Source organism: Caretta caretta, chromosome 1, assembly GCF_965140235.1.
Source record: "Caretta caretta isolate rCarCar2 chromosome 1, rCarCar1.hap1, whole genome shotgun sequence".
Lineage (NCBI taxonomy): Eukaryota > Metazoa > Chordata > Testudines > Cheloniidae > Caretta > Caretta caretta.
The window spans coordinates 8,897,961-8,910,646 of NC_134206.1; the positions used below are offsets into that span (position 1 = coordinate 8,897,961).

The 12,686-nt window shown below is 59.9% G+C and overlaps 1 protein-coding gene across 1 annotated transcript in view; it reads left to right on the plus strand.

Moving 5' to 3' along the window:
• Positions 1-1,599: 1,599 nt before the first annotated feature.
• Positions 1,600-12,686, plus strand: part of INPPL1 (inositol polyphosphate phosphatase like 1) — a 76,136-nt gene continuing 65,049 nt past the window's right edge. The window contains exon 1 of the mRNA XM_048838512.2: positions 1,600-1,873. Coding sequence (XP_048694469.1) covers positions 1,695-1,873 — 179 coding nt within the window. The 5' untranslated portion in view covers positions 1,600-1,694. The remainder of the gene's footprint in view (positions 1,874-12,686) is intronic.

Consider the following 12,686-nt stretch of genomic DNA (forward strand, 5'->3'; position numbering starts at 1 on the left):
CCCCAGTAAAAGAACCAAAGACCCAGACAGGTTTCAGAGTAGCAGCCGTGTTAGTCTGTATCCGCAGAAAGAAAAAGAGGACTTGTGGCACCTTAGAAACGAACAAATTTATTAGAGCATCAGCTTTCGTGCGCTACTGCTCACTTCATCCGATGCATGCAGTGGAAAATACAGTGGGGAGATTTATATACACACAGAACATGAAACAATGGGTGTGACCATACACACTGTAACCAGAGCGATCAGGTAAGGTGAGCTATTACCAGCAGGAGGGGGCCGGAACCTTTTGTAGTGATAATCAAGGTGGGCCATTTCCAGCCCTTGACAAGAACGTCTGAGGAACAGCGGGGGGGGGGGGATAAACATGGGGAACTAGTTTTACTTTGTGTAATGACCCATCCACTCCCAGTCTTTAAGACCCAGGCACTGTCCCTGCATGCAACTGATGAAGTGGGCGGTAGCTCACGAAAGCTTACGCTCAAATAAATTTCTTAAGTCTCTAAGGCGCCAGGAGGCCTCCTGTTCTTTTTGTGGATACAGACCAACAACGGCTGCTCCTCTGAAACCTGTCCCTTTAAGGGCAGCCACCCGTTGTCACGCAAGGCTGCAGGAGGAAGTTTATTCATCACTTATTATGCCACTAGCTACCTTTTTCGGCCCGGGTGGCTGCGTTCGCCCTCTCCCTCCACGGGCTGAGCAGACATGCTCCGACGGGCGGAGCGGGACCGCATCTAGCAGGAAGAGGGCGCGCTGCGGGGAAGCGGCCCCGCCTGCGGGAGCGGTCCCGGGGAGGGGAGCCGCGCCGCGCCGGGCCGGCCCCAGGCGGCGAAGGGGGAGGAGAGCGGCCGGCCCGACGCTCGGCAGCGAGGGGGCGCGAGCGGCCCCGGCGAAACTTTTGCAGCCGCGCGGGGGAAAAGCCCAGGCGCGAGCGGCGGCGCTTGCTGGTGCTCCCCTCCCTTCTCCTTTTTTGGGAAGGGAGAGAAACCACGCGGCTGTTTGCTCAGGAGCAAACCCCCCCCCCCCCCCCCCCGCGCCCGCGGCTCCTGCCCGCAGCCCTGAATGTCCCATTGTCCCGGGAGCTTGGCCCCCGCCCCCCCGGGGATGTTGGAAAACCCTCGCCCTTTGCTCCGCATCGGCGCTGGCGCGGGGGCGGAGGGGGCTTCCTGGAGGAAGAGGGAGCCCGTGCGCAGCCCCCGCTCCGGCTCCTCGCAACTTCGCCTCCTTTTGTTCTGCAGGAGGAAACTTTCTCCCCGGCCCGGGGCAGAGCCGGGGCGGGCTCCGGAGGGGCGCCCGGCGGAGCAGACTCCGGCCAAGGAGGCGGCGGGGCGGGACCCCTCGGCCTGGGCTCCCCGCCCCCGAACCGCAGCGGCCCCGGCTCGGTCCCGGGGGCCCCGGACAACGCCCGCGGCGCGCCCGGCCCCGGCCCCGGCCCCGGCCCCGCGGCGCGCCCGGAGGGAGGCGGCTGCGCCCTGCCCGGGGGGATGTTAGCCCCGAGCCGGGCTGGGCTGCGGGCGCTTCGCTGCCCATTGCCCCGGGCGCTCGGGCTCGGGGGCGCTCTGGGGCGGCCTGGAGCGAGCTGAACTTTGTTTGTTTGTTTGTTTTCCGTTTTGGTTTTTGTGGCGGGGGTTGCCGCCGCCCTTGGCGACCTGAGCGCGGGGCGCCCCCCCCGGCCTGAGCCGGCCCCCGGGAGGGGCATGGCGTGCGGTGCGGGGAGCGGCGCCAGCCCGGGGCCCGCCAGCCCGGCACCGCTCTGGTACCACCGGGACCTGAGCCGAGCGGCGGCGGAGGAGCTGCTGGCCAGAGCCGGGCGAGACGGCAGCTTCTTGGTGCGGGACAGCGAGAGCGTCTCGGGCGCCTACGCCCTCTGCGTGCTGTGAGTCCTCCGCCCGGGCGCCACGGGGATGGGCGCGGGCGGGACGTGTGGGGGGGGGGGAGGATCAGGCACAAAACCCCCTGGCCTGTGCGGGAGACCAGCAGGGCAGGGGTCGGTGCAATGGGCCGGCGCGAGCGGGCCTGTCCCGGCTGCGGGTACCCCTGCCCCGGGGCTGTATGTGCAGTGTAAGGACCGGCGGCGGACCCTGACTTCCCTCTCCGGCCCGGCCGAGCCCAGGGCGCTGGGGTGCCCCAGGGACAGGGCTTGCCCCCGGGGACTGGCTTTCCTTCCGGCCGGCGCTTCGGGGGCGGGTAAGCTCAGGGAGGAGGGGAGGCAGGAGTAAGCCCCCCACCCCGGGGCGGACGGTTAGATCTGCTGTCACCAGATTCTGCAGCGTGCTCTGCCAGTGTCCTGTACTCCGCCCCAGCCATGGATCAAGGCCCCCCGTGGACTAGGGGCTGTACAGAACAGACAGCCCCAGAGAGCTGAGAAAGTTAGAGGCCATAACACTCTGTGTTTCTTGACTTTAGCAAAGCTTTTGACACGGTCTCCCACAGTATTCTTGTCAGCAAGTTAAGGAAGTATGGGCTGGATGAATGCACTATAAGGTGGGTAGAAAGTTGGCTAGATTGTCGGGCTCAACGGGTAGTGATCAATGGCTCCATGTCTAGTTGGCAGCCGGTATCAAGTGGAGTGACCCAAGGGTCGGTCCTGGGGCCGGTTTTGTTCAATATCTTCATAAATGATCTGGAGGATGGTGTGGATTGCACTCTCAGCAAATTTGCGGATGATACTAAACTGGGAGGAGTGGTAGATACGCTGGAGGGCAGGGATAGGATACAGAAGGACCTAGACAAATTGGAGGATTGGGCCAAAAGAAATCTGATGAGGTTCAATAAGGATAAGTGCAGGGTCCTGCACTTAGGACGGAAGAACCCAATGCACAGCTACAGACGAGGGACCGAATGGCTAGGCAGCAGTTCTGCGGAAAAGGACCTAGGGGTGACAGTGGACGAGAAGCTGGATATGAGTCAGCAGTGTGCCCTTGTTGCCAAGAAGGCCAATGGCATTTTGGGATGTATAAGTAGGGGCATAGCGAGCAGATCGAGGGACGTGATCGTTCCCCTCTATTCGACATTGGTGAGGCCTCATCTGGAGTACTGTGTCCAGTTTTGGGCCCCACACTTCAAGAAGGATGTGGATAAATTGGAGAGAGTCCAGCGAAGGGCAACAAAAATGATTAGGGGTCTGGAACACATGACTTCTGAGGAGAGGCTGAGGGAGCTGGGATTGTTTAGCCTGCAGAAGAGAAGAATGAGGGGGGATTTGATAGCTGCTTTCAACTACCTGAAAGGGGGTTCCAAAGAGGATGGCTCTAGACTGTTCTCAATGGTAGCAGATGACAGAACGAGGAGTAATGGTCTCAAGTTGCAGTGGGGGAGGTTTAGATTGGATATTAGGAAAAACTTTTTCACTAAGAGGGTGGTGAAACACTGGAATGTGTTACCTAGGGAGGTGGTAGAATCTCCTTCCTTAGAGGTTTTTAAGGTCAGGCTTGACAAAGCCCTGGCTGGGATGATTTAACTGGGAATTGGTCCTGCTTCGAGCAGGGGGTTGGACTAGATGACCTTCTGGGGTCCCTTCCAACCCTTATATTCTATGATTCTATGATTCTATGTGTGTGTGTAGGGACAAGCTCCCCTATGCAGAGCTGTTTGTATAATGGACACCAGCATCCAGGTATGGCGGTTGGACCTCAGACCTGTGAATCGGGTGGTCCAGCTGCACATCTCTCTTGGGCAGTGGGAGTCAGTATAATTGTGACTGTAGTGCCTAGAGCCAGCCCCAACCAAGGTAAGGGCCCCAAGGTGCTACCGGAGACAGCCTTGAAGGATTTACTAGGGACAGTGGGTGGCAGCAAGATCAGGCTGGGGCGGGAGGGGGCACCTGTGGCACGGACCAGCCATGTGATTCGCCCCAGGTCAGGCCAGGAGGCTGTTGCTTGTCTGGGATTTGAATCCAGACCTTCCCCAGTCCATGAAGGTTTTGCTTGGCGGGTTCTCTGGCTCCAGTGATGGGAGTGACAGAAAACCCCAAAATGAGGTGAAATAAACCCAGGGCTGGGGGCATAGGGTTCTACTCCTGACTCTGCTACTGATTTGCTGTGACTGTTAGGCATGTCCCTTAACTTCTGTGTGTCTCAGGCCAGGTCTACACTTAAAAGTGAGATAACCTAGCTATGGTTCTGTGCAATGGAGTTAGGTCAACCTAAGGCCCTGTGTAGACGCGGCTGGGACGAGGGAAGAATTATTCCATTGAGCCATTTACCAGCGGGGTGGGGTAGCTACATGGATGGAAAAACCCTTCTGTTGATGTAGGATGCGTCTATGCTCCAGGTCAGAGCTGGGCCACTGCAGTGTAAAGTGGGGGGGTGATCCTGCCTCCCAGTGGGGCAGGGCTGGGTTGTTGGGTAAAGTGCTAGCTACAGGTCCCCTTCCTTGACTGGCCTTGCAAGGTAGGATGCAAGGTGTCTGCAGCTGAAAGAGATGAGAAGGCAGTTCCCTCTTTGCTCATGGCGTGAATCCCACAGCACTGTGGGTCTGGTCCCCTGCAGAGTCAGCCATTCCCCCTCCCCGACACGGCGTGTGGGCCTATCCCACATTAGGATGGGGGAGAAAAAACAGAACCCATGATTGAAACCCCCCAGACATGGGCAAGGGGTTCTGGGGTGGGGGATTGGAAGCTCAAGTGATGGGTGGGACTGTAAGAGCCAGCTTAGGTGGGCCGGGGCATGAGATGACCTTTGAGGCTTTGATTTTGAAATCGAAATCCTGCTCCTGCTCTTGGGGAGTGTGAAAGGGAGGCGTTTTTCCATCGTTAACCCCCCCAGCCAGCCCCCTTTCCAATTGCTGGACACTCGACTTAACTCGCAGCAGCTGGGGCTCAAGGATGTACTGGAGCCCGTGTAGGGTCAGCGCCGATGCCAGGCACCTTCCAGTGCTGGAGGAGCCGGGTTCCAGGCTGCGACGTTCAGATCGGAGCTTCGGCCGAGTTTACAAGGGTGTTGTAGGTCCAGCCCATTACTCTCTAACAAATCTCTGGCCAACTGGGACCCCTCCTTGCACAGAATTTCACAACTGCCTGGCTGCAACTCAAATCCACCTGCTTCTAAAGCCCAGAGTCCTGCCACTTTTGCTGAAGGAGAATCCCCATGAATTAGCAGTCTTGGGCCTATGCCACACAGTGGAGGAGTTTGAATTCCATCCAATAGAGGTCAGTGTTCCATGTCCACACTTGGCAGCTCATTACAGTAGCAACGGGGGCCAGTCACAAAACTCAGAGCGGCATCCGGACTTCCTCAGACTTGTTTGGATCCAGGCCTCATGCTGCCTCATGTTGCAGTGGCACGAATATTCCCCGTCCTTTCACTGTGCAGGTCTCAACGCTGGGCTCCATGCAGCATCTGCTGGGGGTGGTTTGTCCTGTTTCACTCTAGAAAGGTCCCATTGTTGTGCCCTGACTTTCCTTTCTCTGCAAATCTCACCCGTCCCGGCTCCTTGTCTTGGTGCCTGGGAAAGGGTGCATGGTCGCCCCACTGACACGAATCGTGCCACGGGGCTAGAACTTGGTGCTTCCCAACATACTAGGTCAGCCGGCTACGGGAGGGCAGCCGAGAGGCCTGAGCTGCTCCGTGACCTTGAGCAAGTCGCTTCCTGTCTCTGCACCTAGTGGGTGGTAGGTGGTGGTAAGGCCCGTCTTGGGCAGCAGCCACTGGTAACCCATGGCTAGGGCAGGGAGGGGGAACTAGAAGTACTAGCTCTCATTAACCGTGGCTGCAGTCCAGTCGGCCCACGCCGGGGGCCATCAGTCTATCCCTTTGAGGTGTGTGTCCTTAGTGGGCCAAGTGAATCCGTGAGCCTGCAGGGCTCGGGCAGCCTGTCCAAACTCCCTGGCACAGCCGATTGCCACTGGCAGAGGGAATGAGACATCCAATGGGGAGATGCCCAGTGAGGCCGTTGCCAGGTTCCCTATGGGTGCCCACGTCCCTTCTCTGATACGGCCCTGCCAAGGGGACAGTTATGTTGCAACGTCCCGGCAGGGCTGTGTGCAGGATAGTAACTGTGTCATAGGTCCTCTACTGCTACCGGCTAATGGGGATTCTCCTTTAGCTCAAGTGGCACGGCCTGGGCTTCTTGGAGCGGACAGATGAGGGGGGTCTGTCTCTGCTGTGGACAGGTGAATACCACCGGGAAGCCGCAGGTAGCTGGGGATATTCTGCCAACACATTGCGGTGTGTGGCTGTGGGACTGGGGCCCTCTTGAAGCCTAGGGATCTCTGGGCACTCTGCCAATCAGCCATTCGGGCCCCTGATTCCAAGTAAACAGGTGGAACGTGATGTCTGGACTCCGGGAGAGGGGTGCAGCCAGAGGTTAGGGAATGAAGAGGTTTTTTTGTACGGCAGCTTCCGCAGACCCGCCTGGGAGCAGTCTGGGCTCACACTGGAACCCCTGAGCAATGAATTTGGGCCTCCCTTCATGAGCCAGGCAGCAAGTGTCCCTGCTTTGTGCTTTTATTACAAAATCCATCTGCCCCAAGCCAAGCCAGTCAGCTGCCTGCGACCGCCCTCGTCGCAAAGGTCTGGGGATCTGTACGGATCCCTTCCTCTCAGAGAGAGGAAACTATCCTCTAGTCCGGCCCCTCGGCGCCCGAGCAGGGCTGTGCTGGCTGGTGTTTCTTTAGAGGCGCTGGTTCTGCGGGTGACCTGGGCTGGGTTGGGTTGCGTGGGCAGGGCTGAGGCCCGCTCACATGGTAGCCCTGGAGGAAATGACCTGGCGATTTTCTGTCGCCTCGTGGACCAGTCCCGCGAGTCTCTCAGTCTTGTCTAGTCAGCGCGGCTCGGGGGCGAGGCGTTGCCGAGGCGCTGTGCTAACTTGGCCGCTGGCGTGGGGGACACGCAGGGGTTTGGGTGGCGGCGGGGATGCCGCGCGGCGTGGGCAACGGCACGGCCGGAACGCTGCCCCTCCTGCCTGCGCCATAGGAAAATCCCCGCGCGTAGCGGGCACTCGAGTGACTCTGCATCTGCCCTGGCGCGAGCGGAGAAACCGCTCGCCCGCGTGCCAGTCAGTGGAAGTTTTCCAGCTTGGGTAGCAGCAACATCGGGAAATCCCAGCCCAGAGCAGGGCCCCCCGAGTTCCGGTGGGGACGGCTGTAGGGGAGAGGGTCCTGGAACAGAAAGTATTTGAGAAATCCCGCACGGGAGGGAGCTTGCGCCTTGCCGAAAGCCACAGGGCAAAGCTGGGCTGGGAGCTCAGCGCTGCGGGATTCACCATTTAGGAGCCCATCTTTGTGAATCCTGCCCCCCGCCCCAAGCCCTGTGCTCTAGCCACTAGCCCACGCTGCCTCTTAGCCCACAGTGCCGGGGGGCTGGGCTGGGAGCTCAGCGCTGCGGGATTCACCATTTAGGAGCCCATCTTTGTGAATCTTGCCCCCCGCCCCCAGCCCTGTGCTCTAGCCACTAGCCCATGCTGCCTCTCAGCCCACAGTGCCGGGGGGCTGGGCTGCGCCGGGCTGGGTGCTCTGGGCACCCTGACTGTTTGCCCGCCTCCTGCTGTGAGCTCCTCCTGGCCTTGGAGCCCCCGAAGGGCTGGCCCTGGAAAAGCAATTTCCTCTCTTCGCAAACACGCTCCAGCTCCAGCTGCTGCCCTGGGCACGGTGCCGAGTATGCCCGCTCCCTCCCCTCATGCATGGTGCCTTTGTGCTGTGGTGAGAACGCTCTGTTCCTTCGCGCCGCACAGAGAAGGGCCAGCTTTAATTACACAGCCCCCCACCCCCCTGCTTCCCCACGGAGAGCGCTTCCCTCCTCCCCCTGCCCCCATGGGCTTTCCACCCTCTCCTTGCTTGTTACCACCGGGCTGCTGCCTCAATGGCAGCTTTGTGTCTCCTTGGGGCCTAAGGAGAGCCCCGGCAATTGCACTGTAGGTGCTGGACAGGATCTTCTCCCCTGGGCTCCCTGCTGGGGGAGGGGGCACGCGAGTTTCCATGGCTCTGTCACTGTTTGGCCTCTTGGCTGAGACCCATCCTCTCCCTCCCCACCGCGAGATGTGGTGGGGGCGCTTGTCCGCTGGGCTGAAATGGCTCAAACTCGCTTCAGCTGGGCCCCCGAACAGTCAGGGGCTGGTGTTGTCTGTAAATGACAGCAGCCCTGGGCTGGATTCAAACCAGCGGCTGAGAAGGGACGGAGGCTGGATCTTTCATGGGCTGCCTCTGCCTTGCCCACCGCCATTTCTCCATCCAGGCAAATGGCCGGCAGAGACCTGGGCAAGCTGCCCTGCTCTGACCCAGCTGATGACTGGGCTCCCCGGGCCTGGGTCTGTTGCCCATCCTGGATCCCGGCAGCTCTGTGTGGGCTTTTCACCGAGAGAGAGGGCATGGAGGTCGCCTGGCGCCGTGTGTGCCTGAGTCGCGGAGGGCAAAATAAACCACTGCTGGGACCTAAAAATAACTCTGCGTGGAAGTTGGACAGGGAGTGTTCCTGGGTTACAGGAAGGCAAGCGGGTTCCTTAACCCTTCGCAGGGTTCCACCATCACAGATGCGCTGGCGGCCTCTGGGGAAATCTTTAAATGTGGCCGTCTCCTGCTGTCACGCCTCGCCCCCTGTCCCGGGAGGAGCCGGCGTCCCCGTGGGTCGGTGTGAAAATCCGACCTGATGGCTCTGGTTCGGGAAAGGTTGACTAATGATTAACGGACGCGAGCCCCGCGTTGGGTGGGTGGTTACAGGCGCCTCAGGGGAGGGTGCGCTGGAGGGTTTCAGGAACTGATTAATCTGCAAACGGCTCTTTAACCCTTTATCCACGGAGCCGTGATAGAAAGCGTGATGGAGAAATCAGCGGTGAGCTCTGAAGGCTCCGGGTTTTGGCTGATCTGAGCCAGTTGAGGCTGCAACGCTGGCTTGGCCCTGAAGGAAGGACGGCCTAGGGGGTTCTGGTGCCATGTTGGGAGGCCGCCAGGCAGTTCTCAGCTCTGCCCCGGACTCCGTGTGACCATGGGCAAGTCACTTCATGTCCCAGTGCGTCAGTTTCCCAGCTGGGAGTAATGCCGGTATTATCCTTTAGCTGCAGCATGGGGGCCCCGGGCTCTCCCTGCACAGAGCAGGGCCCTGTTGTGCTGGGCGCTGTACAAACCCAGACACTCCCTGCCCCAAAGAGCTGCCTGGCCCAGCACTGCCCTGCTTCCCCGGGCGGAGTGAGGAGGGATACAGTCTAGAAAGCAGAGCACTCAGCTGTTAGGGTAAAAGTCTGACCAGCGCTTTAGATCTACCTACCTCTGCGGGGAGAGGGGTGCAGGGCGCCTTCCCATTGCTCTACCTTGCTGATTCGTGACCTTTTCCCTGCAGCCGCTCCTGTTCCCCCAGCACTGGAAAAGCCTGTAGGAGCCCCATCCGCCCCCTTCTCCCCAGGCAAAGCCCCTGGCCGCTCCCCTCCCTCCCCCCCATTGTCCGGCTCTGACTCGTCCTCCCCATTGACCTGGGGGCCTGCTGCCGGGGCAGGCGCCAGGGAGCAATGCCGCAGTGCCTGCTGGCACCTGCCGAAATCCCGAGAGGAGGGAAGCTGCTGACCTGCCGACTGGCCCCTCTCGGGGTCAGTGGGGTCAGACCAGCCTTCAGAGCCTGCCCGCTGTGGGCTGGGGATCTCGTCCGACTGGCTCAGCTCTGCCGCTTGCTGCTGGGCCGAGCGCTGGGGGTGAGGGCTGCAGCCAGACCCTGAAATCAGCAGGAGAGGAGAATCTTTATTTTTCTGCCACCTGGCCCCAGGGCAGAGAGCTGCCAGGCGGACAAATGAGAGGATCACAGCTGAATCCAGGGGCATGCACCCAGGCACCCTGGGCCTTTGAGGGGCGCTCCTGACTCGGGGTGCTGATCCCCCGTGCAGTGCAGCAGTCGGAGAGGGCATTCGCATGGGGGGGAGGGGGCTCTGTTGGGGGAGGGGATGTTTGCCCAGGAGGGGATGTTTGCTCGGCAGAGGGGGAGACATTCCTCTCGCAGACGTATTGATTTACAGAGCAAAGGCCACCAGCGCCGGCCGCGCCGGGCTGCTGGAGCGGAGATGGCCTGAGCCCCACAGCTGGGAGGCTTGGAGCCAGGTTGCCGAGCCATGGCATTCCTCTGTCGTCAGCTGGTGCCCAGGCCCCAGAGCAGCAGGGCGCCCCTCCCCTCCCCCGCCTGGTTGAATCATCGTCAGCACCCACCGCATGGAGCCTCAGGGAAACTGCACGGATTATCCAACCCGTCCGGCTTTGACGAGCTCCTGATGTCAGGGAGGGCCTGGCCAGTGCTGACTGCTGCAAGCCCCATCCCCAGGATCCATTCCCAACCCCTGCCACGTCCCCAGCCTGGTACATCTCCCTCCCCCCCCTCCCCCCAGTAACCCAGCCCTCCAGGGCCCCGAGCAGCATGTGACTTCCACAGGCCCCACAGGCCCTTGAGTCAGGGGAGAAGCTGGAGCCTGCAGAATACGGCGTGGCTCTCCCAGCATCTGGCCAGGGCTCCCCACAGGGGGCAATGGCATGGGTTTTTCAGTGTGGGCATGGGGGTGGGGAACGGGGTACACCTCTGGGCTGCCCCAGACTGGTGAGCTTGCTGCCCGTGTCGGCTCTCAAAGCTGGAGACGTGGGGTGTGGGAATTGAGGCATCTGGGTTCCATTCTTGGCTCTTTCACCGACTTTCTCGGCTCCGTTCCTCAGTTTCCCCTTCTGCAAATGGGGAATTGCCACCCCTCCCCCGGCTGTCACTAGGGCTGGGAGGGTTTCACGCGGGTAGAGGGGTAAGCCCTGTGCATGGAAGGACTATGGAATAGTTTTCATCATCATCATCATCCTGGGAACAGCGGATAGCGGAGGTTCCTCGACAGCATGGAGCTAGGAAAGGGGTCGGGGGCACCCGCTCCGACGCTGCGCTCACCCCCTCATTCCCACCGCCCCCTGCCCTTGCGTCTCTGCAGTGGTGGGGCCCCTCTGCAGGGACGTGCTCTGCTGTGCTTGCTCCCCTCATCCTGTGAGGTGCCCATGCCCCCTGCAGGGCTCTGAGCGGGGGCTAGTGGTGGCATAGAGCAGGGAGTTCTGGCGTGGCAAGCAGATGGGATGCCCGTGGGAGTTGGAGCTGGCAGAAGGAAGTTTGTACAGGCTGAGCTGGCATCTAGCCAGGCGTCTTGTTTTCACAGCTCAGGGTACCACCAAATACATCTTTGCAATGGATCCTGGCCCCATGCTGTTCATTCCAGCAGCGTGTCCTGGTGGGTAGGGTCCCTGGACAGAGATTTGGGACACCTGGGTTTATCCATGGCTCTGCCTCTGACTTGCTGGGTGACCTTGGACATTTCCCCTCTCTGTGCTCCTCTCCCCTCCATCTGTTTAGCCATCAGGCTCTCCAGGGCAGAGTGGGTCTCTCGCTCTGTGTGCAGCCCTCGTTTCTAATTCATGGAAGGGTGTGAGAGAATTTCCACCCTCTCTCGCTGACGTGCAGCCACCTCTGGGGTGAAGCATAACGGTTGTTTCCCAGCACACAGCGGCACTGTGCAGCCGTTCAGGACAGGAAGGGAAGAAGATTATAGTGGATCCATTTGAAAACTGCAGGGGAAATTGACGGGGGCAAGATGGAATTAACCACGCTGACCAGGATATTGTGGCCGGTCCAGGGGATCGAATAAACTCAAGGGATCGGGCCCTCTTCTCCAAGAACGGCGCCCCCGAGGCTACACGAGCAGAATCCCGTGCCGCCCTCCGCGCTCCCCCTGCCTTTGCATTCCAAACACAGCCTCACAAGTCAGAAATTCATCTGTAGAGACTGAAAGGAAGGGGCCGAGCGGTGACTGCCGTTGGCTCAGCGCTGAGTCAGAGCGCCGGGTGCCGAGTCACCCGCCCTGCTTCCTGCATCACCCTTGCTTGCCCTTGGAAATCTTCCCTCCAAGGCCTGGCCTGACCCTGAGCTGGAGAGAGCTCATGAGAAAGCAGCTTGGGGCTGCCTGCATACAGCTAGTATTGTGTTAATTGGACGCAAAGGGAAGCTGGGGCAGGTGCTGGGAAGGAGAGAGACAGGAAATAGAAAGCAGAAGGACTGTCAGATTTCATGCAGATCTTTACTGGAAGGGGGCGTCCCCTGTTCCCTGGCAGGTTCTTACCAGCAAACAGGTCATTAAACTAGAAACTGACTTTCAAATCACCCTTGATTTGCATACTTCAGGGATCAAAGTGAAAGGCACCAGCCCTGAAACTTCCCCTTTCATAATAGCAACTCTCTGCATCTGGGGATCTCAAAGGACTTTACCGAGGCCAGTATCATCATCCCTACGGGGAAGATGAGGTACGGCGCAGAAGAGTGACTCATCCCTGGCATTGACCAAGCGAGGAATAGAACCTGGGGCTCCTAAAGCCCTCTGCAGTGCTCTGGCCACTAGACCTTACTGATTCCCAGGCCTTGGCAGTAACAGCATGACCCATTGCCCTGTCAATGTGCTTCAGTCCTGTGCCAGCGGGACCACCAATATGCTTGTGAGGGGAGCTCAGATGCCCCTAGGGTCGTTACTAAGTTCAGGGGGGGTTGCCTGAGGGATCTCAAAGCAGAAGATGTTCTCGTATCTTGCGGTCTTCAGCCCCCTGCGCGTGCTTTGGATTTAGCTGTGGGGAGTGAGTTTGAAGGATATTTCTAAGATATTCATTATAGAACAAACCATTCTGTGTGTTATGGCCCCCGTATGTGCCGGGTGCTGCAGGGACCCCGACCGAGATCGGGGGCCCCTTGTATGTGCCGGGTGCTGCAGGG